Source organism: Ochotona curzoniae, unplaced genomic scaffold, assembly GCF_017591425.1.
Source record: "Ochotona curzoniae isolate NIBS_2020 unplaced genomic scaffold, NIBS_Ocur_1.0 scaffold_4937, whole genome shotgun sequence".
NCBI classification, from domain to species: Eukaryota; Metazoa; Chordata; class Mammalia; order Lagomorpha; family Ochotonidae; genus Ochotona; species Ochotona curzoniae.
In genome coordinates, this window is record NW_024467126.1 from 4,931,420 (window position 1) to 4,959,196 (window position 27,777).

A 27,777-nucleotide genomic window follows, 5' to 3' on the forward strand; every position below is an offset into this window, starting at 1 on the left:
AGATCCCCACACCCTCAGAACAGGCCCCCGAGATGCTGAGCACGCACACCAGGCCCTGACCTGAGAGGATCCTCTTTATTGTGACTGACCGGACACACCCAGGCCCAGCTCCGCCTCTGTTGGCCCGGTGTCTTCCTGGGGCCCGCATACCAGGACCCCTCCTTGGGTGCCAGGAGCAAGCAGCAGTGTGCACCCCCCAGGCCACAGAGCCCCACCAACAGGCAGGCCCAGGCCAGGCAGGGAGCGGGTGTGGGTTGGGGGCCTCTGGGAAAGCAACCCCACCCTTCAAACAGAGCGGAGCCCCTCCCACCAGGCAGTCCACTGACCCACAGAGCCCTGGGCAGGGGTGGGGTCTGCGGGGAGACCAAAGGGAAGCTCTGCAGAGGGACAAGCCGCAAGCCGCCAGTCTGGCAGTGTCGAATGAATGAACGGGTCCACGCTCGTCCCAGCACACGGCACTCATCCGCCCAACGGGGCAGCCAAGAGCACGGCCGGCCCTCAGTGTCAGGCTCCCCTCCGCTCGGCACGGCCCGGGCCCCAGGGCCTCTCTGGGTAGCGCGCACGGCACCTGCACACGGCCACGCGGCCTGCCCCCTGCACCTGTGTGCCTCGGTCCGGCCCGCTCATCTCTCCTTCACGTGGTTCTGTGCCCCCGGGCCCCCGCCCCCGCCGGGGCTGCCGCACAGCACCTCCGTGAGGTCGTCCATGACCGCGGTCTCTTTGGGGTCCAGCAGGTTGAACTCCCTGGCGAAGAGCATGAAGTGTGCGTACAGTGTGTTCAAGTGTGCGTGCAGCTCGAGGGCCAGCGTCTCCTTGAAGTGGGCCCAGTAGATGTGGCCCAGCACGTGGAACAGGAGTCTACAGATCTTCTTCACCAGCGACTCGAAGGAGCTGGGGAACTCCCTGCCTGCAGGAGACGGAGGGAGCCCTGAGCTCGCCCCTCACCTCCTGCCGCCCCCCGGGACCGTCCCCGCCGGCCGGGACTGAGGCACGTCCCCGTGTGCCTGTGTCGACCCGAGCCAAGCCTGGCAGCACAGGGCGGGCCCACGGCCTGGCACCGAGGCCCAGAGCCACGTACCATACTTGGTGGGGAAGACGTCCTCGTCCGTCACCAGTTTCTGCACGGAACTCATGACGAAGTCCACGTACTGCGGGGCAGTGCACTTGACCTTCTTGCCCCGCTCATCATACCAGTAGTACTGTCTGTGGGGACAGAGATGTGGTCAGGGCTGCCCCAGCAGCAGGGGGACGCCTCCATCCCAGGAGAGGGGCTAGGGAGGGCAGGCCGCAAGCAAGGGTGGACCGGAGATGCTGCTGGGGCCAGGAGGGCCCGCCTTCCCCTCACAACAAGGACAGGGCCATCACCCTGGGAGCCCTGCTGGCCTGAGCGTTGACACCAGGGATACCCACCCACACCACTGTGGGCCTCTGGCTGGAGAGTTACATGGGCACTGGCTCCCTTCACCCTCCTGGGGCCAGGCAGAGTCGTCTCCTTGCAGCGCCCCTCCTCTCACTGGCCCTGGTCCCTACCACTCCTGGTGTCAGGGCTCACTCAGCACCCCTGGAGACCCTGCTGGCCAGGGAGCGGGCCCTCCTGACGCTCAGTCATCCCCACCGCACCCCTGCCCCTCCTGTCCAAGCAGGTGGCCCTGATGTCACGGCTGTACCCTGGCTTTGGAGAGACCAATGGCCACAGTGCAGACGTGGACAGCTTGGGGCACCCTCGGGTAGCCTACCCCGAAGCCCCAGGCACTGCCAGTGAGAGGCCTGCTGGGGCCAAAGACTGACAACTTTCCGCAGGCAGGCAAGCAGACAGCTCTCCCAGGAGCACGAGGGTCACTGAGGGCCCAAACTCACAAGAAATTAGGAAACCACGGTCGACGAGGGCTGCCCGTATGGGTCCCCCAAACAGCAGATCCCTGTGCTGTGTGGCGGTAGGTACAGGCACAGGTGCACTGGCTACCCTCAAAAGTACCCTCTGATCGGAAAGCTAAGGACCCTGCTGTTGTGAGTGAGGGGTGGGCAAGTCTGTGATGTACACTGGGTGCTGGCCGTCCTGCCCCCTGCCCTCGGCGTGGACCTGCAGCCCATCTCTGGGTGCTGGCCGTCCTGCCCCTGCCCTCGGCGTGGACCTGCAGAGTTCTATGTGTTGGATGACGGAGCTCAGCCTGTCAGCTCCTTCTCATCGTGGGCTCCTTAGTGTCCAGTCAGATGACCATCCAGAATTGCACGCATGTGCACCTGTGCCTGGCCCATATGCACATGCGCCCACGGGGTAACTGCAGGGCGCTGCTTCAGTTACACCATCTCACAGCCCAAACCTCCGGACTAGGGGACCCATGTGATGCTGGGATGCCTGCTATGGTCACAGGGGCTCCCTAACTGGGTGGCATGTGTCAGCAGAGTGGTTGGGCTGGCCTTTGGGGAAGCCCCCAGCCCACCCTTATGTCCAGTACCTCTTTCTGTAGCTGCCATCAATGGTGCCCCACGATTTGCAGTTGCTGGGGTCAGGACATGGACTATTATTATTGTTTTTTGGGAAGGATGTTACACATGCGTCTCTGATTAAGGTGGGGAAGGCTGAGGGTTGACGAAGGTGAATGGAACATGTTTCCCCAGAGCTGAAGGAGTCACTGGGAGACATCTCAGAGACCCCGCAGTGGGGAGAGGCCCGAGGGGGTCGGCTTGGAAGGGCCCGAGATGTCCTGGGCTTCACCGCCTCAGAGACCCCGCAGTGGGGAGAGGCCCGAGGGGGTCGGCTTGGAAGGGCCTGAGACGTCCTCGGCTTCACTGCCTCAGAGCTGAGAACAGCTTTCCAAGGTCTAGCGGCCGAGCAAGTCCACCTTAGTGCACCACAGGCCCAGACGCTGTAAAACTTGGCCACGAGGCCGGTCCAACCTGCGCTGCTCTGCGTTCCGACGAGGCGCTCAGCATCCTCTACTGGCCTGGAGGAGCTGCCCATCATACCCCCCCCCCCGCGTGCATCTGGGCATTCTGGGTCACCCGCTCCCCCTGCTGGTCAGTGTACTGAGCAACTGGGCCTACCGGGCTCAGGACCCTCCGCAGGGCTCGCATCCGGGGCCTTTCCTCCTTCCCCTTTTCTCAGACCTCAGGCTTGTGTCCTCCAGGCACGACACAGTGGGCTAAGCTGCCACCGGCCAGTCTTGAGGCCCCGCGGCTCCCTGCTGGTGCTCCTGTTCTCGGGCTTGGGCCGTCGACCCTGCCCGGTGCACCCCTTGCAGAGTGTACCAGAGATGGAGCAGCTCATCTCTTGCACGCCAACTCGGCCTTTCAAACAAACAAATCAAACGTCTCAGACCAAGCAAAGTGCTGGTCCCTCTCCTCCAAGCTACAGGACGTCTGTGTAAGTACGGTGTCCCCTGGACAGCCCTGCCTCATCCCTTATGCTGTCAAGTTCTACCTTCTTGAAACTATTTACTTAAGAGGCTCAGCAACTGTGGTGGGGGGTGGTTAAAAGGGGAGATGTGGTGAGAGCGAGCCTTCCACCTTCTTGGCCACAGCAGCTTACAGGCGGCCAGGCTGGAGTCAGCAGCCAAGAGCTCCATGCAGGACTTGGGGCCATCCCCCGCTGCCCTCCCAGACACATTAGCAGGGAGCTGAATCGAAGTGGAGAAGCCAGGACTCGAACCAACACTCACTTGGGATGCTGGTGCCCCAGCTGTTGTTATTTGAAAGGCAGAGTGACAGCCAAGACCTACAGGCACAGGTCGCCCCTGCTGGCTCACTCCCCAGAAGCCCGCAGCAGCCAGGGCTGGGCCTGCCAGGCTGTCCCAGCGGGTGGCAGGGGCGAAGTGAGCTCCCTGCTGCCTCGGGGCTGTCCCCACGGCTGGGCAGGGCGCCTGCCCCCAGCTCAGCGCTGCTACGCCCAGCGAAGCCGTTCTGCTGTTGTCACAGCCTTTCTTCTGCTTCATCCAAGTTTATTTTGCTTTTTCTAGACGACTGAGATGGAAACTCGGGCTTGACTTGGCAATAAGCCCTCAGGGCCGAGTGGGCCAGGACGCGCGTCCCTGCTGCCTGCCTGGTCACGCTGGCGCATGCAGGTGCCCGGTGGTCTTTCCGGTTCCATCTCAGTCCACAACTGCCCCGCGTGATCTACACTGTGGACTCCTGTCTGTGCCTCGCACCTGCAGGGACAGGGCCACGCCTTGGGTCTCATGTCCCACCTGTGGCGTGGGGACCCACAGGCAGCCAGTGCTCCACCAGTGCCTTCTGGGTTCCCTGCAGCCCCGTCATCTCTTTCCCTGGCTTTTTGGCTTCCTTCTTATCTGCTGAGATCACAGCCTGAACATGGGGCGACCCTGAACGCTCACTGTCCTGCCCATGACCATGGAGGTGCTGAGGTCATGAGGTGCCATGGCGAGAACCCATCTGAGCAGCTGGGGGACTCCGGCGCTGTGCCTTGGGCCTTCTGGCTGCCACAGACCAAGCTGACGGGGCCGGCAGACTAGCTGTGCCATGACCCTACCCCCTTCCACCCTCACCAGAAGCTGACGTCTGCTCCTACGTGTCTGGCATTGCCTTGGGAACCCAGAAGTGGCCCTTCCAGCGCCCCCTCTGCCAGCCCCCAGGCTCCCTGGGCTGCAAGAGTGTCATGCCACTGTCCTCCAGTTGCCATGCTGAGCTTCCTTCAGTACCGGTGTCCCTGTGGAACACCTCCAGCTGGGACGGGGTCCTGCCTCCCACCTCCTAGGCCCCTGGACGGCGTGTGGTCAGCAAGCGGCTCTGTCCCGGGAGGCTCCTCCCTCCAGCAGGATACAGGGAGGTAAGTCTCTCAGCTGTCTGGTCACCCCAAGGGCCAGAGGCATCTATGCCAACATGAATGCCATTCTCTCTTCCAACACACTGCCACCACGCCGGCGGGAGCTGAGGGAGCTGGCGCTGCCCAGTGTGGCCCAGGGCTCCGCCTGCTCCTCGCGCTCCATCTCCACGGGGACCTGCGGGGGCCGTGAGCCGGGGCTGGGGTGACTCACGTGTTGCACACGGCCATGGTCTGGCACGTCTCCCCCGTACAGAACTCCGAGACTGTGCTGTACTGCAGGTTGATGTGATGGAAGAAGGTCGTTGCTACAAGAGAAGGAGCCGGAGTGAGGGCGTGGCCCCGTCACCCTGGCACCGCTGCTGCCGGCTGTCCCAGGGAGCTCAGCCTGGACACAGGCCCACCCCCCGGGGGCGCCAGCTCGGGGGTCCTCCCACCGCCCACGCACTGTTGCTGGCCAGCCACTCATTGAGGTCGATTTCCCGGGGCAGCACCACCAGCTCCTTGAAGGCCAAGTCGACGATGCGAGACGCGGCGTGCTCAGGCTCCAGGTAGGCCTTCTTCTCCTCGGCGCCTGGCTTCTTCCCGTTGGGCTTTGCTTTGGACTTCCTGTTGGACAGAGGGGAGGCGTGGTCAGCAGGTGGGGCCCAGATCCCGGGGACACCCTGGGCACACCCTCTCTCCCGCTCACTCCCCAGCCAGCACCGGCCGTGTTCAGGGCCCTCAGGCCTGCTCCAGTGGGACTGCCGAGCCGGCCCTGCTGGGGGCTGTGTTCCCAAGGAGGGGCAGGCTGATGGGGCCTGCCAGGGCGTGGGCACCCAGCCCCTCAGGAGACTCAGCGGGCCAGAGGGGGCGCACCTCGGGAGACCTCAGGGTACCCCCAAGTGCTGGTCCAGCACAGCATCAGCCTGCTCCTCTGAGACAGAGCCCATGGTGACAGCTCCGCCTGCACACCAGGACCTCGGCCCTCAGAGGCCTCCAACTCGCTGCCAGTGCCCGAGCTGAAGGCAGGGGCCCTGGGCACTGCCTCCCTGGCGGAGCAGTCCCTCCCACACGGGAGGCTGACAGAATGAACGGCTGTCCCGTGAGGGACACTGGGAAATATGTCTGTCACTGTTGACAGGGTAAACACCCCCGGAAAGCTGCTGCAGGCCGGCTGTCCCACCTGCACATTCACTCCTCAGTGGACTCAGACGGCAGCCCCTTCAGGAGGAAGCCACCGAGTGTCCTGTGGGCCTGGGAACACCTGCAGAAAGCTGGCTGGGAGCATCCTCGCTACACCACCTGGCACTGGGAGGAGCTACGGCAGCCAGGAGGCTTCCTGACCGAGGCACCCCAGGGAGCTCCTGCAGGGCTGGCCAGCTTCACTCCAGGGGCCCCAGCTGGTGACACCCCTGCAGTCTCCTGACCCTGCAGGCTGGGCCCCTAAGGAGGCACTGGAAGGCAACTATCTTCCTGACCACACGAGGTCGCTGGAGAGCAACCAAGAAGACACATGCTTCGCCCGACTCCCAGCAGGCAAGAGGAGTGCCAGGCAGGCCCAGCCCCACGGCCGGGGGTGCGGCACCACTGACCCCGTCCCAGCGCAGGGGAGCAGGCAGGCCCGTGCTGGACCCAGCTACCAGGACACAGTGGCGCAGCAGCCCTCCCTACGCCTGCCCCGGGGGTCTTCACATCACCCTGAGCCCATTCTGGCTTTCTTCTGTTTGGAAAGGCTGCTGGTGGTTTATTTAAGCAAGAGAGGAAGGAAAAATGCTCCTTGGGTGCCAGGGGAATGCTCTCCTTTCTGCGTCTCACAGCCGATCTTCGCCTTAAAAGGCGACGTGTGTCCAGCCTCCAGGGCAGGGTCCAGAGTGGCCGGAGCCAGCCAGGGGACAAGCCACGCCTGTCCCAGACTGAGGCAGCAGTGCCACACACACTGACAACCCCCTGGGAGCAGTGCTGGGCACAAGGGCTGCGCTGCCATGTGGCCCACGCCCCTGCCTGGCACACGGTGGAGCCTGGCCTTCCCTGGGGCCAGAGCCGAGAGGGGCTTGGAGGGACCCCAGCCGTCCCGGCCCTCAGCCTTCCGCAGACCCAGGGCTTTGGATGGCTGCTGCTCAGGGGTCCCCTGTGGGGAAGGCCGAAGCAGCCGAGGGCCCCACACCCACAGGACCCATGTCCGCAGGACCTGTGTGGGAGACACCCAAGCCCTGTGCTGGCCTTTGCTGGGTCGTGCCCAGGTTTGCCCACCAGTGAGTCTGGGCCTCAGTGCCGCTGGCTGATCTCACCCTGTGGGCTGCTGCAGACCCACTGGGCCAGCAGGCATAGACTGACTGACTTCAGGAGCCACGATCCCATGGTCGCACAGAGTGTGCAGCAGGCCCAGTGCACGTGTTCTGGGGTTTAAGAGCCTGGCCTGCTCAAGCGAGGATGGTGGCTCCACTCGGCACTGTGCTGGGACCGTGGTCCTGCGCTTGGGCCCGCTGGGAAGGCCACCCTAGGCCAGCAGTGAGCTGCCTGCACCCCCCGCCCCAGGCCAGGAGCGTTTCTGGTTCCTGGTTACCTATGTGTCTTGGGGCTCCGGCCTAGGTGCCTCGCCTCCTGCAGCAGCACCTCCCACCCTAGGACCTGTCTGGGCCCCCAGGGCTCTGTGTCTTCGGAGGGGTGGGGGTGCAGGCAGCAGAGGCGCCATGGGTGGTAAGGGGGTCTTGATGACCACGTCCTCAACTTCCCAGCAAAGGGGTATGTCCAGCCACCGTGTGCTGCCCCCCTGAGCCGGTCCACGGGGACTGCCTGTGCCTCCAGAGGACTGGCCCCCCAACAGAGCAGATCTCTGCACCCCACTGAGGCCTGCAGGCTCCATGGACCCAGAGCGGCGCCCAGGCCACCCTGCTGACGGAGCCCCTGTGGCTCCCTTCCCACTCCCCAAGGTCCAGCCAAGTCTCTGGCCGGGAGGTGGCTAACAGTCGGGGCTTGTCTGGACAGGACAAAGTACCCTGAAGGGACCGGGGCGCTGACACCAGCCTCGGCCCTGCCCAGGCAGCCCCCACTTCCCGGGAATGGAGTCCTCTGATAAAGTCCCAGGGGCCGCTGTCTGCTGGGCAGCTAGCCTCTGCTTGGAGGGCTCCATCTTGCCCAAGCCCACTCAGCCTCACGCACCAACCATCTCCTGACCCCCCGTCATCTTAGCTGGGGCCCTGGACAACGCATCCCAGTAAGACCAGCACAGCAGCTTCTCCTGGCCCGACAGTCCCCTTCCCCAGGCACCCTCACCAGAAAGGGCCCTACGTACGAGGGGCAGGCCTGCAGCACACACGGGGCTGTGTTGGCAGGAACACGGGCACGACCACCAGCCTCAGCCCTCCTCAGCCCGGGCCCGTGTCCAACACCAACAGCCACCGGGTCCCCAGCGGCATGGGCCTCTGCAGCCCTGCTGACCCTCACAGCATGGGGCAGGCCACCCTGAGCTCCAGGCCCAGGAGCCGTGGCTGCCTTCTCCCCTGGCACCTGCTGCCCGGGCCAAGCTCATAGCTGGGACTGCGCCCCCGACCCCAGTCCAGTTCTCACGTGGGGTTGGAGTCTTGACCAAGGCCTGAGCCCTGCACTTCTGATACCGCACTCTGAGCAGGTCCAAACTGCGTCACCTACGCTGCCTGGCTGCCAAGGCGGCAGCGAAGGCCAGGGGACTGACCCCTCCTGCACAGGCAGGTCCAGACAAAGTGCATTCTCTCCAGGCGCCAAGCCCGCACTGAGGAGCTGCCTGGCCGTGCAGACGGGCCCTGAGAGCCGGGGCCCACAAACCAGCACCTCACCCACCAAACCCCCCGGCTGTGTGGCCTGGCTCACCTGCAAGGCCTGCTGGGATGGAGGTGGCTCGGGGCCCCAGGAACCAGCCTGGCCTCCGTCTCCTGCAGCCTGGGCTCTGGCGTGCCAATCCTGCCCCTTCTCTGCCCTGAGCCCACAGGGCCCCCAGTCCCACACAGCCGCCCCAGCGGGTCTGCCACTCAGCTCTCTGGTGCCCACCTCCCACCTGCACACAGGTGTGCAGGAGGTCCAGGACTTAGCAGCCACTTGCCCACTTGGCAGGCGGAATGGCACAGGAAACAGGAGAGACCACGGGGAAGGAGTGGGATCTGCCCCCTCAGGTTTGCACGCCCCCTGCCAGGGGCAGCGGTGGTGAGGGGTACCAGTACCCCGCTCACGCGTGCAGGCCAGCCACTGCCTCAGAGCTCACAGCCCGGAAAGGAAGAGGTGAGAAGCAGTGGAACTCTTCGCCCCCGGCAGGGCAGACACCTCCCTGTACCCCACCTGCTGGCCTGTGCTCCGGAGACGCCTGCCTGGCTACCAGCCCACAGCGGCCACGACCTCACCTGGGCAGGCGGGCGGGCACAGGCTGGCTCCAGGCCAGGTTACCTGAGCACTCTGCTGACTGCCTGCAGCACCATCTTGCAGTGGAGTCCAGTTTTGGGGGGCTGGCCAAGCAGAGCTCGATCTGTGGGGGCAGCACTGCGGTCCCCTAGCATGCTGTGTGGGCGGCAGTGCGGTGCGGGATGGGCTGGCCTGAGGCTCGCTGCAGGCACCCGGCTGAGAGGCAGCCTGGCTGCTTAAATAAGAGAGCGGCAGAGGGGGGCGTGGCCAGGCAAGGCCCAGGGCGGGAACACTGCAGGAAGGGCAGCTCGCCATGCACCTGCAAGAGGCCCTTGCCCGCTCTTCCCTGGTCCCTGGGGGCCTGAGGGCATGGGGCTTGCCAAAGCCTCCCTGGTGGCTGGTGTGTACACAGGGGACCACCAGGGCCTGCTGGGGGTGGGGCTCTACCCTGTCAGTGTGGGCTGTGCACAGGTACAAGAAGGGGGGGCATCGGGCTGCCCAGACCCCCAGTGTCGACACCGTCAAGGAGGCAACGGCGAATGGCAAGACGTGTTGGTGTGCACCCCACGAGCTGCACAGACACAGCCATCCAGCCTCCCACGAGCTGTGCACACACATGTAAGCCCCTCACAAGCTCTGCTCCAGTGGATGTCTACATGTGCGAGTGCACACACACACACACACACAACGCCCTGCACACAGCAGCCTCTGCCTACCCAGCACACAGCCAAGGATGGCTCCCACAAGTGCAGAAAGGGGCTGTGTGCACAGCCCCCAGCGAGGGGGACACCCACAGGAGCCCCGCCTCATTTGCCCAGGCACTGCTGTGTGGCTGTGGGTGTCCGCACCACACTGGTCACAGCAGTTCCCTGGCCTGGCCTGAACCCCAAGAGCCGAGTCCCGGGCCCAGCTGCTCCTCGCAGCTTGGGTCCATAGCTGCAGCCTGCCAGAGGCTGCGATCTCAGGTTGGGCACTGGTGCTGTGAGGAAGTGTGTCCCAAGCATCCCCATCTGCGCGTTCCACCCTGCCCAACTGCACAACCTAAGCAGCGGTGCGCCCTGCAAGCCCACTGCCACCACAGCTCCAACGCGAGGAGATCCGAGAGCAGTCATCACTCTGTGAAAACAGAGGAAGGTTCTCCTGACCCCTCAGTTAACGGTGAGCTAGCACGGTACAGCGTGTCATGCTGCCACAGGCAATGGCTACAGTCCAACAGACAACAGTTTGAGTCCTGGCTGATGGCCTTGCTAATGGCAGGGAAGGAGGGCAGATGGACCAAGTCCCCAGGCCCAGCGGGGTGCTCTGGCCCGGGTCCAGCTCGGGCTAGCTGCAGCCACTGTGGCCCTTTGGACAGCGATTCAGCACATGGGAGATGTTTTCTCTCACGACCGGATTTCAAATAAATAAATAAATAAATAAATAAATAAATAAATAAATAAATAACACCCCCCCCCAAAAAAAAACTGAGCAGGGAGAAGGTGTGGTGCCCTTGAAGGCAGAAGAGCGACACTTTCAAGGCTTGTGCATAAACTACGGGCATGGGCAAGGCTGCAGAACAGGAAGGAGAAGCCTGCACCCCCAGGCTGTGCTCCGCTTCCCATCCACATCCCTGCCAGGGACCTGGGACGGTACCAGAGTGCGGCCCCAGTCCTTCAGACCCGGGGGAAGAGCCTGCGCTGGGCCCTGGCCTGGCCCAGCCCTGGACACATGGCACATGACAGAAATGAGCCCAGACACAAGGGTGCAGAAACACCCACAGGACTTACCCCACAGGGCAGTGCTCTGCAGTGGCGGGCACGGGGGGCAGGGGGAGGGACCTGGTGCAGCCGCCAGCAGGTGGGTACCACCCCTCCAGGAGCCCCAATAGGCCCGCTCCAGCACAGCCTTCACAGGAGCACGCGACACCGAGGGCCTGGCAGCACCGCGCGGTCTGCACTCTCACCCGCACAGAGCTCCATAGGAACAAAACCATCACACCAGGAAGCATGCCGAGGGTGCCGGGGTGTGGGGCAGGGGACACCATGGCCCCACACCTTGACAGCCACACTGCGGCACGTCGGAGGATTCCACCAACTGCAAGCTCTGCCAGGCTGGGCAGAATCTCACCAGAACCCCAGTCACACACACCCAATGGTCGCTGCATGGGATGGGCGCCCTAGTAAACATGCAGGATGGAGTGTGGTGGTGGCGGCTGTCTGCTGTGCTCCACGTGTCCCCACGTCTCCTCAGGCCTGGAGGCAGGTGCACGCCAGGAATGTGGCATAACGGACATGCAGAGAATGCAGCCACAGTATGGGCTGCACACACTGCGGGAGCATCTGCCAGCTCTACTCTCCCCAGCTTCTTGCCCAGTTTCCTACCCAAAATAATAAAATAAAAGGGAAACCAAAGCAAAGGCCGTAGTCCCACATGCACATGCAGGACACCCCTCATGGGCTGCCCTGGCCAGGGTGGCTAGGCACTGTGCAGGGTCAGCCCCTGCAGAAGGCTCGCGTGGAGTATCACCCACCCTAGAACTCACATCGGGCTGTGAGGCAGGGAGCTGGCATGTACTTGCTTGGCCAGCGCTCAGCTGCCCTGCAAGGGGGCAGTACCTCCATCCCTTCCGTCGTCCACCACCCTGGGAGGTGGCAGAGGGAGGAGCCTGCACCCCAGCACCCTGGGTTAGGGGGAGGAGCCTGCACCCCAGCACCCTGGGTTAGGGGGAGGAGCCTGCACCCCCAGCACCCTGGGTTAGGGGGAGGAGCCTGCACCCCCAGCACCCTGGGTTACAGGCCTCTGTAGTCCCTTCCTCATCACCCAGAGGAAGCCCTTCTCCCTAGACCAAGTTAGATGTCCAGGGTGGCTGAATGGAGAAGCCAGGGTTGGGGCAATGAGGGGGAGGGTGGACGGGGAGACGGCACTGCAGCCCAGGCCTCTGCCCAAGGGCCCGGGGCTGAACGTGGACCTCAGGTGGAATACCCCCGGATGCAATCGGGAAGCACAAAGCACAGCAGGACAGGAAGCGGGGCTGGGCTCCCACGGCCAACGGGCAGGCAGGCCGCAGCACCCCACAGAACTACGCCATGCCAAGCTCAAGTCCAGCCAATGTGTGCAGGCCTCAAATGGCTGCCGCCACGTGCCTAGTCATCCTCCTGGCCCCAGCCACAGGGGTCAAGCAAGGGGCTCCCAGAGGGTGGTGGGAGCTTGCCCCACGGCTGAGGGCCACTCGTGCGCTGGCAGAGGCAGGGCACGGGCAGCCTCATGCACCTGCGCAGAGCAGACCTGGCAGCTGAGCCAACGGTACTGGCCAGCTCCCAGGAGGCCTGGCTATGAATAGCCAGACTTCTCACAGCAGGGACGGGCGGGGCCCTGGGAAAGGGTGACGTGGGCCCCTGCCAAGCTGCCCCACCTCCCCTGTTGGTATAAAAACCTCAGCTGCAAAATTTAGCCCAGGCTCAGTAGCACAGGAAGTGGTGGCGGCCCCACACAGGCCAGACCTGTACAAGGCTGCAGGCCCGCCCGCCTGCCGTGCTTCTGGCCAGGGACACCACACACGGCAGGGCCCTGGCTGACTCCATCACAGCAGGTGGAAATCAGCAAAGCTGTAACACACCAAGAAACTCCTACCCATTACTGAAATGCCAGGAGCAGCAGACCCGGGAGCCTGCAGGTGCCACCACAGCACCCTACCTAGTGGGCACAGGAAATACTGGGCCTGGGCTCTGCCATCACAGTGACCCAAAATGCCAAGGCCATTCCAGCTGACTCTGAGCCAGGAGCCTGCCCGGCCCTGAGCGGGCATGAAGGCAGAAGGGAGGCTGGCTGCAGTGGGGCTGAGGAAGGCAACCCAGGCAGGACGAGGCAGGACGAGGCAGGACGAGGGAGGACGGGGAGGACGGGGAGGATGGGGAGGACGGGGAGGACGGGGAGGATGGGGGAGGACGGGGCAGGACGGGGCAGAACGGGGGCAGGCATGGCCGAGCAGTTCTGTCTTGTCAGAGGATGGTGGGAAGATGGCAGGTGTGGGTACAGCAAGGCAGTCAAGTGAGCAGCGAAGCCAGAGCAGGGGTATATGGGAACAGAGGGTCCCCACACAGGACCCCAACGTGACACACCAAGGCCAGCACCCCGACTTGGCCCCAGCAAACCCAGGCACACGCCTGCCACTGCAGCTTGATGCCATGGAGTCTCAGCACCCCCAACTCCATCCCTACCTCCAGGCAGCACAGAGGCCTAAGTCGAAAGTCCTGCCCTTTAGCCCACCCACGGCTGTTCCCAACACTAAAACATCACAGGCAACCTGACCCTGAAGACCAATAAACTCCACCCTGCCCTGTCCAGGGCCACAGCCCACAGTTAAGCTAAGATTTCAACAGGGCAGTCTTTCAGGTGGGTGTGCTGGTTCAGCGAGCTAAGCCAGCACATGAGATACCAGCACCCCACACGGGAGCCTGTCCCGGCACCCCGCACGGGAGGCTGTCCCAGCACCCCACACGGGAGCCTGTCCCGGCACCCCACACGGGAGGCTGTCCCGGCACCCCGCACGGGAGCCTGGCCCGGCACCCCGCACCGGAGCCTGGCCCGGCACCCCGCACGGGAGCCTGTCCCGGCATCCCGCACGGGAGGCTGTCCCGGCACCCCACACGGGAGCTTAGCCCAGCCCTGGCTGCTCCACTTTAATTGGAAAGGCAGATTTTTTTTTTTATGCTTTAGATTAACCTTTATTTAGAAATTGCTCCCATCAGCCAAACCCAAAAATTCAATTCTCAGCAAGTTCCCGAGGCGAACCCGGGAATTAGCACTGCACCCGAAGGCCCGCCAGACCCTTCCCGGTACACCCTTCCCGGGCCTCCATGCAGCTGCCTCGCGCTGCCTTGAGGCCTGGAGGGCCACCCCATTCACTCGGCGCCATTCTCAGGGGTGGGAAAGGCAGATTTACAGAAAAAATAAGATGGTTCACACAGAGAAAGATCTTCCGTCCACTGGTTCACTCTCCAAGTAGCCATAATGGCCAGAGATGAGCTGATCTGAAGTCAGAAGCCAGGAGCTTCCTCAGGGTCTCCCATGTGGGTACAGGGTCCCAAGGCTTTGGGCCGTCCTTGACTGCTTTTCAGGGAGTTGGATGGGAAGTGGAGCAGGTGGGACACGAACTGGTGACTACATGGGATCTCAGCAGTTGCAAGCAGAAGAATTAGCCATTAGGCCATCGTGCTAGGCCCCAGTTGCTCCACTTTTAACCCAGCTTCCTGGTGATGCCCCGAGAGACAGCAGGGGACTGCCCAAGTATGTGGATCCCTCCCTGCAACAGAGGACACCGGGAGGACCCCTCCCCGCGACGGAGGACACGGGGAGGACCTCTCCCCGTGATGGAGGACACCGGGAGGACCCCTCCCCACGACGGAGGACACTGGGAGGACCCCTCCCAGCAACAGAGGACACCGGGAGGACCCCTGCCCATGATGGAGGACACCGGGAGGACCCCTCCCTGCGACGGAGGACATGGGGAGGACCCCACCCCGCGACGGAGGACATGGGAAGGACCCCACCCCGCGACGGAGGACATGGGGAGGACCCCTCCCCGACGGAGGACACCGGGAGGACCCCTCCCCACGACGGAGATCAGGGTGAGCTCTGGGCTCCTGACTTGGGCCTTGTCCAGCAGCCGTTTGGGAATGAACCAAGGTGGCAGATCTCTGTATACCTCTCAAATAATTTTAAAACAAAAACCAAAAACACCCAGTTGTTTTCCCAGAGCCCTCCTGAGAACTCAGATCTGATACTAGCTGGCTCAGAGTCCACAGGGCAGGACACAGCATGTGGGGCAGGACACGGCACAGGGCACACAGCATAGGGCCCGGCATGTGGGGCAGGACCTGGCACACGGCACAGGGCCCGACACACGGGGCAGGGCCCAGCATGTGGGGCAGGACACGGCACGTGCGGGTACAGCAGTGTTGGGGTGCACTGTCCTGAGGGGCTGGAACTGGGGAGCTGACACAGCCCTGTGCCTCCTGGGCAGCCCAGAGCCAGGCTTCGAAAGTGGCATGGGCACGACTCAAACAGGAATGCTAAGACTCCACTCCAGGTCAAGTGTGGGAAGAACAAAGACATCCCACGTGTCACTCAGAAAGGGGCGTGTCTGCTGCCCGAGTGCCCTGGAGGGTCAGGCAGGGGCGTGTCCCAGGGGCCATCGTCCTGATGGGCATGAAGCACCAGGCCAAACTGGCCCCTTAGTGAAGACCAACTCAGGGCTTCCCTCACTTCAGGTCAGCACACGGGACCATGGCACCAGCCCCGATGCTCGGCCAGGTGGTCCGGGTGCTTCCAGCACAGAACCTTCTGGAGTACTCATTCCATCAAGCCACGGGGTGATGGAGCCTCACCAAATGGGCTGCCCACCCAAGTGGGCATGCATGCCCTTAGCAAAGAAGCAGCCCCAGAACTGGCCTGTCTTTGCCCCTCTCCCTGGTCCCTAGGCCCACGCCCTCCCTCCTCAGCCCACTTCTGAGCATTGTCCTGGATGGGAGGCAGTGGACTGCTTCCCAGGCAAGGCACCTTGGGCAGGGTGGGCTCCAGGGCAGGGCAGGCAGCCAGGGCCCAGCCTGTGACCTCTCCTCCCTGGCCTCCCACCTGTGCCCTCCATGGGAACACGGACCACAAACTCCTCCTCCAGGACCCCACCCTGAACCTTGGCTGCTCCCGGCTGCCTGGGGCATTGACGGAGATCTGCAGGGGCACCGCAGGAGAGGAGGACTCCGCAGGGCAGCAGCTCCTGGAGTCTCTGGCGACAGGGGCACCGGCCCTGTGACAGGCTCAACTGGGAGTGGCAGCACTGGTTGCCAGCAGGCCTCTCCTGGCCCGACTCCCTCTGCACCTCCCGGCAGCCCAGGCCGACTCACTTCTGAGGCGAGGACTCAGCCTCGTGGCCTCACTGCTGGAGGGCGACGCGGGCTATTTCACCACCAGTCTCTCGCCGAACAGCGAGTGCAGAAGCCTGTTCCGCACCTCTCTCACTGCTGCCAGGCACTGGCCTGGCTCCCCTCCTCACCTGCCTTCAGCCCAAAGATGTACACCTGTTGCCTCGTGCCCACAGCCTCACCACCACACACGCCTCTGCCTCACACCTGCTCTTTGAAGATCTCTACTCAACTGAAAGCCAGAGATGCAGAGAGAAGAGGCAGAGAGAGCCTCCACACTGCTTCAGTCCCCTAAAGGGCCACAACGGCGGGGTCACTCTGCCCGAGCCAAGAGTGTCCTGCAGGTGTCACCACGGGTGCAGGCGCCCGAGGACCTGGGCCGTCCTGCAGGTGTCACCACGGGTGCAGGCGCCCGAGGACCTGGGCCGTCCTGCAGGTGTCACCACGGGTGCAGGCGCCCGAGGACCTGGGCCGTCCTGCAGGTGTCACCACGGGTGCAGGCGCCCGAGGACCTGGGCCGTCCTGCAGGTGTCACCACGGGTGCAGGCGCCCGAGGACCTGGGCCGTCCTGCAGGTGTCACCACGGGTGCAGGCGCCCGAGGACCTGGGCCGTCCTGCAGGTGTCACCCACGGGTGCAGGCGCCCGAGGACCTGGGCCGTCCTGGGCCACTTCTCTCGTGCATACGGAGACAGCCGGGTTAGAAGCAGAACAGTTGGGTCCTGAACTGGTGCCCACAGAGATGCCACAATGTCCACTCCTGTAAGATTTACCTACCTGAAAACAAAAGCTACGGAGACAGGGCGAGCTTCCATCCGCTGGGCCACACTCCCTTGATGGCCACAACGTCAAAGACTGAGACACACCAACACAAGCAGCTTCCTTTGGGTCCCCCATGCAGGAAAAGGATGACAAACCCAAGGGCCATCTCAACTGCCGCTCCCAAGCCACCAGCAAGGGGCTGATCTGAAGCAGCTGAGAAACAAACTCACAATATGCCATGCCAGCACTGCAGCTGGCAGCTCTGCATGCTGGTCGAGATTCACCAACGGGCACCTGCTCTTCTTGTTCTTGCATGGCCAGCAACACCCAGGTCTAAGTGTGCTCTCAGCACGCCTCTCCGCACCCCTGCAGCACACACAGCTCTCACCATGCTCTCAGCACGCCCCTTCTCACCCCTGCAGCACACAGCTCTCACCATGCTCTCAGCATGCCTCTCCTCACCCCTGCAGCACACAGCTCTCACCATGCTCTCAGCATGCCTCTCCTCACCCCTGCAGCACACAGCTCTCACCATGCTCTCAGCACGCCCCTGCTCACCCCTGCAGCACACAGCTCTCACCATGCTCTCAGCACACCCCTGCTCACCCCTGCAGCACACAGCTCTCACCATGCTCTCAGCACGCTTCTCCTCACCCCTGCAGCACACAGTTCTCACCATGCTCTCAGCACGCTTCTCCTCACCCCTGCAGCACACAGCTCTCACCATGCTCTCAACACGCCCCTGCTCCCCCCGCAGCACACAGCTCTCACCATGCTCTCAGCACGCCTCTCCTCACCCCTGCAGCACACACAGCTCTCACCATGCTCTCAGCATGCCCCTGCTCACCCCTGCAGCACACAGCTCTCACCATGCTCTCAACACGCCCCTGCTCACCCCTGCAGCACACAGCTCTCACCATGCTCTCAACACGCCCCTGCTCACCCCTGCAGCACACAGCTCTCACCATGCTCTCAGCACGCCTCTCCTCACCCCTGCAGCACACAGCTCTCACCGTGCACCCAGCATGCCCCTGCTCACCCCTGGTCCTCTGCTGCACAGTTGTGGCTGTACCCAAGAGCAGCCACCTTTCCACCTTTCCACACATTTGTCACTTATAAAGCAGTATCGTGAGTCACTTCTGAGGGCGGCAGGACTCCACGGCTGGCCCTGGCCTCTCTCCATGCAGTGCTTGGAGAGGCTGGGACCACAGCGATCTGGTCACACAGGGCTCCTTCTGAAGCCACTGAACCTCCAGCCAAGGTGCCCTCTGCCTGGCCTGCAGGGACCTTTGCCTGCCACCACGAGTTCTGCCCCCACCCCGACTTCCTTGGCTCAGATTACAGTGAGGAAGCTAAGGTGGAGATCCTTGTGCACTAAGGGGAACCCTGCACCCACCTTATCCCTGACACCACAGGCAGCAACGCCGAGACCCCTAGCTGACTCCCCGCCGACACCACAGGCAGCAACGCCGAGACCCCTAGCTGACTCCCAGCCCTGCAGGCACACAAGGACAGCTCCCTGACACAACATGACAGAGGTCACGGGCAACAAAGGCAGAACAACCGCCTAGGCCACTGTGCTCCACGCTCTGCTCAGCCACGGACAGGAGTGAGACAGCGGTGAGGGAGTGCCCAGAGGTGAGGGGGACAGCCAAGTGACAGACAGGAACTGCACAAGGCCATTAGCAGCATGACCACTGGCCAGCACCCCCTAAGGCAGCAGCAAAGTGCAGAGCACTGACCCCGCGGCCAACACCAGAGAGACAAAGGCGCCAGGCGAGGGCCTGTGCAAGCACCCTGCCCTCTGGCTCAGCTCCACCCCAAGAAGCCTCAGTGCTCCAGGGTCAGCCAGCGTCGCGCTGCCCACTCAGCGCCCGCAGAGGAGCGTGCTGCCCTGGCCGAGCCGACAGCAAGGAGCAGTGCAGGCCTGACTCCCTGGGGTGGCCACGCCTTCATCACAGGGCCACGCAAACAAGGGCCAGCGCAGGTGGGACTGGGGCCTCTGTGGCAGACGCTCGCAAGGTCCCACGAGGGCTGGACTCAGGGTCAGGACGCAGCCCATTTGTTGCCTGGTGCAGCTGGCAGAGGCAGCCAGCAAGTGATTCCAGACCCTGCTGGCTCTAAACGCCAGGAAAACCCACTTTACTGAAAAACAGCTCAGTGCCAGGGGCTGGGGGCTAGGAGCTGGGCGCCAGGCCCCCGGGGCATGGCTAAGTCAGTGTGTGGCACCACAAAGGTCTGCGGGAGAAAGCTGGCCTCGCTCCGAGCCTGCCCGCAAGTCCAGCAAAGCCGGAGGCGGCAGGAAGCCACAGGAGACCTGGGAAAGGAACCCAGTGCCGTGGCAGACCCCCCGCGAGGGCAGTGCAGGCTGGGAGGCCAGCTGCCAGGGCGCTGACGGACACCAACACACCACGAATCCCACTGCCTGAGGCTGCCTTGAAGCCCCCAGCCCCAACCCTGCGTGTGGGAGCGTGCAGGAGGCAGCCACCGGGCCACGCTCTCAGTCTGCTGAGGGGAGGGAGGGCCCTGAGTCAGTCAGCATGTGCGGCTGACCCAGGGTTCAGGGCAGAGGCCAGAGTGGGGACACACAGCAAGGCTTCCAACACCCAGGGACCTCGAAGATCCTCACCTGTGTGCGCAACCAGAGCCCACAGGGCATGCCGGCACTTCAGGCAGAGCCTTAACCTACTGTGCCATGGCACCAGCCCTTAACCTCAAGGTTTATTTTTATCTACTTAAAAAGCACGGTGACAGAGAGGTGGGGACAGATCCTCCATCTGCTGGTTCACACCCCAAAGATTCACAACCGTCAGCAGCGGGCTCAGCCCAAGCTACAAGCCGGGCACTACTTTCTTCCCAGGAACCCGTGGCCGGGAGGGGTCACAGCGCCCGAGCCTAGACCTGCCATTTCCCAGTATTTTCTGTTCCCTGGTAGGAAGCAGGCACCCGGGAGGTGAGCTCGCTGCTCAACACCCTCCCCCCGATCACCTCCAATGCAGGCACCCAGGAGGTGAGCTCGCTGCTCAACACCCTCCCCCATCACCTCCAATGCAGGCACCCAGGAGGTGAGCTCGCTGCTCAACACCCTCCCCCATCACCTCCAATGCAGGCACCCAGGAGGTGAGCTCGCTGCTCAACACCCTCCCCCATCACCTCCAATGCAGGCACCCAGGAGGTGAGCTCGCTGCTCAACACCCTCCCCCATCACCTCCAATGCAGGCACCCGGGAGGTGAGCTCGCTGCTCAACACCCTCCCCCATCACCTCCAATGCAGGCACCCGGGAGGTGAGCTTGCTGCACCACAACACCCTCCCCCATCACCTCCAATGCAGGCACCCGGGAGGTGAGCTCGCTGCTCAACACCCTCCCCCATCATCTCCAATGCAGGCACCCGGGAGGTGAGCTCGCTGCTCAACACCCTCCCCCATCACTTCCAATGCAGGCACCCAGGAGGTGAGCTCGCTGCATCACAACACCCTCCCCCATCACCTCCAATGCAGGCGCCCGGGAGGTGAGCTTGCTGCACCACAACACCCTCCCCCATCACCTCCAATGCAGGCACCCGGGAGGTGAGCTTGCTGCACCATAACACCCTCCCCTCCACATCACCTCCAATGCAGGCGCCTGGGAGGTGAGCTCACTGCATCACAACACCCTCCCCTCCACATCACCTCCAATGCAGGCACCCGGGAGGTGAGCTTGCTGCACCACAACACCCTCCCCCATCACCTCCAATGCAGGCGCCCGGGAGGTGAGCTTGCTGCACCACAACACCCTCCCCCATCACCTCCAATGCAGGCACCCGGGAGGTGAGCTTGCTGCACCACAACACCCTCCCCCATCACCTCCAATGCAGGCACCCGGGAGGTGAGCTTGCTGCACCACAACACCCTCCCCCATCACCTCCAATGCAGGCACCCGGGAGGTGAGCTTGCTGCACCACAACACCCTCCCCCATCACCTCCAATGCAGGCACCCGGGAGGTGAGCTCGCTGCTCAACACCCTCCCCCATCACTTCCAATGCAGGCACCCGGGAGGTGAGCTCGCTGCTCAACACCCTCCCCCATCACCTCCAATGCAGGCACCCGGGAGGTGAGCTCGCTGCTCAACACCCTCCCCCCCATCACCTCCAATGCAGGCACCCGGGAGGTGAGCTCGCTGCTCAACACCCTCCCCCCCATCACTTCCAATGCAGGCACCCGGGAGGTGAGCTCGCTGCTCCACAACACCCTCCTCCCCATCACCTCCAATGCAGGCACCCGGGAGGTGAGCTTGCTGCAGCACAATGTCCCTGCACCACCGCCTCCAGTGCAGGCAGGGACACATCAGCTGAGCACACACCAACTGTGTAAACACTTTGGAACAGTGTCGATATCGCAGCCAAACGCCAGCCTCTGGCTGCTGAGTGCCAAAGACGACACTCTGCACTCTCCTGCCACTGGCAGTGTGGGCACCAGCATCGGCCAGCTCGTGTCTGCAGGCCAGGTAGCCAGCCCCATGTGCAGACGCCTCGGGGCATGCTGGGACTGCATAGGGAGGACACGGCAGAGCTGGTCCATGGGACCGTGCCAGAAGGTGGCAGACACCCTGCTGGCGACACTGGGCCCTCAGGAGCCAGCACAGCACACGTGCTGACATGGAAGCCCAGTGTGTGTGAGAAAGCAGGCAGGGTAGGGCACTCCAAGGGGCGAGACAGCCTCACCCAGGCCCTGCCGCCCCACACCCATGTGTGGCCTTCCCCACAAGGAAACGGGCCTTTAGCCCTGCGCACCTCTGACCAGAATGCCACGGAGGAGCCTCGAAGCTGCCGCTTCCCTGCAGTGGGAGACCCGGGCCTCTGGGCTCAGCCCAGTGGTGTAGGGCAGGTGGCTCTCCCTACAGAACCCAGGGGGTGGGCACTGGGAGCTTCCTGCAGACCACAGAGCAGCAGGGGCTGAGGGCAGGCTCCCAGCACTCTGGATGCCAAGGGGCCAGCCAGGAGCACAGCCAGCCTGAACCCACCCCAGGCGGAGCTGCAAGAGCATGCCAACAGAAGGTACCATGGCCATGGGGGCTCCAGACAGATCCTCTGCCACACCCACAAGCAGATGTTGCCCCAGGCCGTGTGCCATTCTGCGTGCCAGAAGGTGGAAGGTGCAGCAGTGCGTGGGAAGACCCAGGGCTGCGGGAGCACCCGCAGCAGGGGCTGGGCTGTCTGCTGTCCTGGCTGGAGGAGCCGGCTCAGCCACAGGGCTGACACAGTCCAAGCACTGGGAGCAGGCTGCCCTGCCCTCATGGTACGTGTGCTGAGGGACTTGTGGCACAGCGGGCAGAGAAGTCTACAGAAGCCACAGCACTGCGCTGCTCAGCACGGAGCCCCGCTGCCCGTCAGGCTGCCACCAGGCCCCTGCGAGCGCTCACAGGCTTGCTCTGAGGACAGTGCGCCCGAGGGGAGCACGGGGGAGCCATGTGAGACAACCTGCAGGGTCTGCACACTGGCCAACAGTGCCAGTCCAACCTGCGCGGCTCCGGACGGAGGACCCAGACGCCAAGTGAGGCACCTGCAGGAGGGAGGGACAGGATGGCCAGAGGACAGAAGGAGAACACCAGAGCCCCCAGTGGGACTGTGAGCTCTGGCTCCAGGCCTGCCAGAAGCTCTGCACCTGAGTCCTCCTTCCTCTCTTGAGTCCTCCTTCCTCTCGAGTCCTCCCTCCTCACCTGAGTCCTCCTTCCTCTTGAGTCCTCCCTCCTCACCTGAGTCCTCCTTCCTCTTGAGTCCTCCCTCCTCACCTGAGTCCTCCCTCCTCACCTGAGTCCTCCCTCCTCATCTGTGTCCTCCCTCCTCACCTGAGTCCTCCTTCCTCTTGAGTCCTCCCTCCTCACCTGAGTCCTCCTTCCTCTTGAGTCCTCCCTCCTCACCTGAGTCCTCCTTCCTCTTGAGTCCTCCCTCCTCACCTGAGTCCTCCCTCCTGAGTCCAGTGCTTGCAACAGGCTAGGCCAACACACACACGCTGTCCCTGTGGCAGAAAACCACAACCCACGCCAAAACTCGCCTTACCTCCTGGCTCCCTCCCAGGCCTGCTCAGGCTCCGGCCCCCCAGCCCTCCCAAACACCAGGGCTGGGAGCCCCAACAGAGACACAGACGCCATGCCGAGCTCTGCCGCAACAGACTCTGCAGGAACTGGCTCAGGCAGCCCAGACACCAAGACCGAATGGAGACATGCCACCAAGCAACGGCTAAAAGAGGAGGTTCCTGACCCGAGAAGGGCAGCACAGGGCCGAGCTGGGCCGCTCTGCAGCTTTCCAGTCCCCAGCGTCCCCACTCCCGGGAGAGAAGCGACCCCTGGGCAAGCCCCCAACCCTCCCACAGAGGCCAGCCTTTCTGAGGCCCTTCAGGGTGTCACCATCCTCCAGTGACACCTGCAGCGACCGGGAGAAACAGAAGCAACCTCACAGCCCAGGCAATGGCGCTGCCGGCCACGGCGGGTCCACAGGCGGTCAGCCCACTGAGGGCCTGGGGCCTGGGCGCCCTGGCCACGGCGGGTCCACAGGTGGTCAGCCCACTGAGGGCCCGGGGCCTGGGCGCCCTGCCAAGCACCTTGTCCCTTTCCTTCCAAACAGCCCCATCCGCCCTGCTGGGGGGGTGGGGTGGGTATTTTTATCTCGATTGTTTCTACTTCCGGGTTCCCGGCATTGGCCTGAGGTGCTGCGTGGAGCACCAGTGGGTGTGCCCCAGCCAGGAGATATCCTGTGCAGAGACAAAAAAAAGGCACCAGGCAAAGAATAGGAGGCCCCCCCCCCGCCCAGGGGGCTGAGAACAGCACCCCCTCCTGCACTGGCGCGGCTGAGGGCCCCTCTCACAGACCCCAGCATCACCTGCCCCCACCCCTGGCCTCAAGTCAAAACAAGGCAGCAAGGGAGGGGCTGACGGAGCTGACGTCCCTGCTGCCAGGCTGACGGGGTCCCCAACGCACTGCCATCGTGCCGCTCACAGGCTGGCCCCTGCCAGGGTGGGGCAGACACCGCTGGGATCAGGGGAGCTGGGACCTCCCCTCCCCCGGGTGAGCAGGCAGGCACCCCATCCGTCTGGAGCCCACCAGCAGGTGCCTGGCATTCCCAGGACCCAGGAGGAAGCCAGGTGGCAGCAAGGACAGGGACGCTCCCGCCCTAACAAGGAGCTGCCACCCCCACGCCCCCCCCCCGCTACGGCTGCTGAGGGGGCGTCTCCAAGGCACCTCCCCAAGAAACACAGGACAAGCCCCTACCCAGCAGGGCCACTCCAGGCACCTCCAGTGGGCGCTCACCTGCCCATTTCCTGCTGGCTTCGAGGACATGGTGCCAGGGTTGTCAGCGGCCCACAGCCATGACCGCTGTCCAGAGGGCAGGGAATCTCAATGTGACACTATTCCAGGCCCTGGAGGGTCAGCAGATGGAGCTCCCTGCAAACTGGCCCCTCTTGAGTGTCCCCAGGAGCTCAGCTCCCGGGCCACAGCCCACGCCCTTCCCCACGACACTGCAGCTCCTGCTGATGGCTGGTCCACTGCCCTGCACCATGCCCACCTTGGGAAGCCCTTCACCCTTGGCCCCGGGTGGGCTCAGGGCAGTGAGAGTTGACAAGGAAGGTGGGAGAGGAAGCCTGCCCCCTGTGGCTCACCACTGGAAACAGGCAGGTGTACAGCAACACCACCAGGATGCCAAACGTGGATACCAGCCAGACGCACATCAGCCAGTGGACAGGCCAGAGTCACGCACAGCCCCTGCAGTGCACTCTCACCTGGCAACCAGACAGTCCAGGTGAGGGTGCAAGCAGTGGGCAGCCTTCCTGCAAACTGTGGTCCTCGCTCGCCCAGCGCCAGGCGGAGTGGATGGCAGCAGGCTGCAGCACTTGAGCTGCCGTGGCTGCTGCCCAGCCCTGAGATTTCACTAAGAATCACTCAACCACACACCCAGAGCCGGGGAACCGCAGGGAGGCCTTGTCTGGGCCTCCCACTGAGGCCCTCCTCAGACCAGCTCAGACACCGGTGCAGACTGGGGAAGCCCTGAGCCAGCTGGCCCTGCTGAGCTGAGCGACTCAGTCGGCCTCCAGCCACAGGCTGCTTTCAGCACTCAGCCCCCAGCGCGCCGGGCCAGCTGCCGGAGATGCGGCAGGGAGAGCGGGCCTGGGCCCGCAGCCTGGCCTGCAGGCCCCATCCTGAGCCCAAGGCTGGACTCGGAGGCAGGGAGCTTCCCTGCGGAGTTCTTGGCTGCCACGAGCGGCCTGGGACCTCAGCCTGCCACGGCCCCTTCAGCACCGGGCACAAGGCTACCCTCCATGTGTCCGTGTGATCTGCAGTCTGGAATGGACAGAGGTGGCCTGTGCAAGAAGTGGTCACAGCCTTTGTCAAGTTACAGACTATTCTTGGTAAGACAAAGGCAGAAAGTAAGTTCATTTCACTCCTTGCAAACCCACACAGGCGACGAGGAGGGCACAGCCCAGAACCACACCCTCAGCAGCAGGGCCACCAAGTCCCAACGTGCACAGCTCCTCCCGCCTCCCAAGCCAGGCCAGCCCCACCACCACGGGGCTTTCCACCTGCAGGTGTGCAGTCCTTGCATCACAGGGATGCAGCCCTTAGGACAGACACCTCTGGGTCGCCACAGTGGGGCACAGCTGGTCCTCCCTCCGTGCAGCTGGCGTCCCGACTGGCTGCCCTGCTTCCCCTCCAGCTCCCTGCTAAGCAGCGGGGGCAGAAGGGTGGCACCCAAGTCCTTGGGTCCCTGCACCCACGTGGGAGACTCAGGGAAGACCCAGACTCCCAGTTTTGGATCAGCTCAGCTCAAGCCACTGCACACGTCAGAAGGACGATCCGTCTCCCTTCATCTAAGTCTTTCAAGGAAAAGTGAGTAAATCTAAACACAAACAACACAACGGTGGAGCCGCTTATGACCTGCAGTAACAGCCACCGAGGGCCCTCAGCAGCGACACCTGGCCCCCGCCCCAGCCTTCCAGACACTGCTAGCACACACACCAAGCCCCGGGCCTGCCACTCCCCTCATTCATTCCCACTTCTGCCACCAGGGACCAACTGGGGGGACAGTGGATCTGGGGGGCCACGTGGCTCGAAGCAGGTCAAGGGCAAGGAGACGGGGCACCCAGACCGGTGGGCTCCACATCCCAGACAGGCTATCAGGCAAAAGCTGCCTGGGGTCCACACAGAAAGTGCCAGTGCACAGCTCACAACCCACGGTGGCCCCAGGCTTCCTCTGCCCCAGAGCTAGCGCCCCTTGAGCTGTCCTGTGGTTTGTGCCGAGCCCACAACAGAGCACAGGCCCCGGTCGGCTCAAGCTGACCGCCTGCTGGCCGGCTTCCTTTTCAGACACAAGCAGGAAAGAGGCAGGCACACGCTGGTGGCGCCCTCAGAGATCCGCTGCATCTGACCAGCCAGGATCTCGCCAGGACAGCACCCGGTCCTTCCAGGAACCACGGATGCCCTTCCGCCCTGTACCCCAGGCTACAGGTGGGCACCATCACCCACCCAAGGCTGCAGACAGACACTTACACACCCAAGGCTCAGGAGATGCTCACCCACCCAAGGATACAGGCAAACACTCACCCACCCAAGGATACAGAGGGACACTCAGCCACCCAGGGCTACAGGCGGACCCTCAGCCACCCAGGGCTACAGGCAGACACTCAGCCACCCAGGGCTACAGGCGGCCGCTCACCCACCCAGGGCTACAGGCGGACACTCAGCCACACAGGGCTACAGGCGGACACTCAGCCACACAGGGCTACAGGCGGACACTCAGCCACACAGGGCTACAGGCAGACACTCAGCCACACAGGGCTACAGGCGGACACTCAGCCACATAGGGCTACAGGCAGACACTCAGCCACACAGGGCTACAGGCGGACACTCAGCCACATAGGGCTACAGGCAGACACTCAGCCACCCAGGGCTACAGGCGGACGCTCACCCACCCTTCATGCTGGCCACCTGCACGCGGCTCCGCCCTACAGGTTACACGATGGGCAGCTGACAGCTCACCGTGAACAGGCCGGTCCAGTAAGGTGACCCAGGCAGCAGCCCGGGGTCCGGCGTGGGCACCGCCGTCCCCTGCAGCAGCCGGACAGAGCCTGCACGCCCCCGCAGGGTCCTGCGCCTGCACCAGACCCTCCCGGGCAGCTGTCCGCCCCACGCTTCCCACCCCGGGCGGCAGACGCGGGCACGCAGGCGCCCACGGGGCCGCCGCCGGCCCCTCCTCCGCGCCCGGCCGCCCCTCTCCGCGCCCGGCCGCCCCGCTCACCCCATGAGCCAGTCCATGGCTGCGCGGACCGCGCCGCCGCCGCTCCCGACTCCCTCGGCCTCAGCCCGGCGGCGGCCGGAAGTAAACACGCGCCGCCCGCCCGCTCCCACGCGCCGCCGGAAGTGACGCCGCGCTCCTCGGTCCCGGCAGGCTCCGCGGCCTCGCCCGGCCCGGAGTGGCCGCCCTGAGCTGGACGGGGTCGCGGGGGTTGCGGGGGTTGCGGGGGTCGCGGGGGTCGCGGGGGTCGCGGGGGTCGCGGGGGTCGCGGGGGTCGCGGGGTGCAGGCGTGTGCACGACCTGCGGGCTCCCAGCAGCATCGCGCCTCTCCTGAGCCTGGACTGACCCCGTACCTCCCCTCCGAGCCAGGACTGACCCCCGCGCCCCTCCTGGTGCCTGACCTGGTACTGACCCCCGCACCCCCTTGAGCCAGGACTGACCCCCGCGTCCCTCCTGGTGCCTGACTTGGGACTGACCCCCACACCCCCCTCCGAGCCAGGACTGACCCTCGCGCCCCCCTTGAGCCAGGACTGACCCCCGCACCCCCTTGAGCCAGGACTGACCCGCGCGCCCCTCCTGGTGCCTGACTTGGGACTGACCCCCACACCCCCCTCCGAGCCAGGACTGACCCCCGCGCCCCTCCTGGTGCCTGACCTGGTACTGACCCCCCGCACCCCCTTGAGCCAGGACTGACCCCCGCGTCCCTCCTGGTGCCTGAGCCAGGAC

At 64.1% G+C, this 27,777-nt stretch overlaps 1 protein-coding gene across 2 annotated transcripts; it reads right to left on the reverse strand.

Moving 5' to 3' along the window:
* Positions 1–61: 61 nt before the first annotated feature.
* MOB2 (MOB kinase activator 2) lies at positions 62–27,127 on the reverse strand. Of its 2 annotated transcripts, none has more exons than XM_040971109.1 (5): positions 27,055–27,127; positions 5,226–5,386; positions 4,992–5,085; positions 1,079–1,203; positions 62–907 (listed from the first exon to the last, which is right to left on the reverse strand). In XM_040971109.1, the coding sequence occupies exons 1-5, from the start codon at positions 27,069–27,071 to the stop codon at positions 624–626; spliced, it is 681 nt and encodes a 226-aa protein (XP_040827043.1). In that variant the 5' UTR covers positions 27,072–27,127; the 3' UTR covers positions 62–623. The 2 variants fall into 2 exon arrangements, with proteins under 2 accessions (XP_040827043.1, XP_040827042.1); XM_040971108.1 differs by lacking the exon at positions 27,055–27,127 and adding an exon at positions 9,173–9,297.
* Positions 27,128–27,777: the final 650 nt, after the last annotated feature.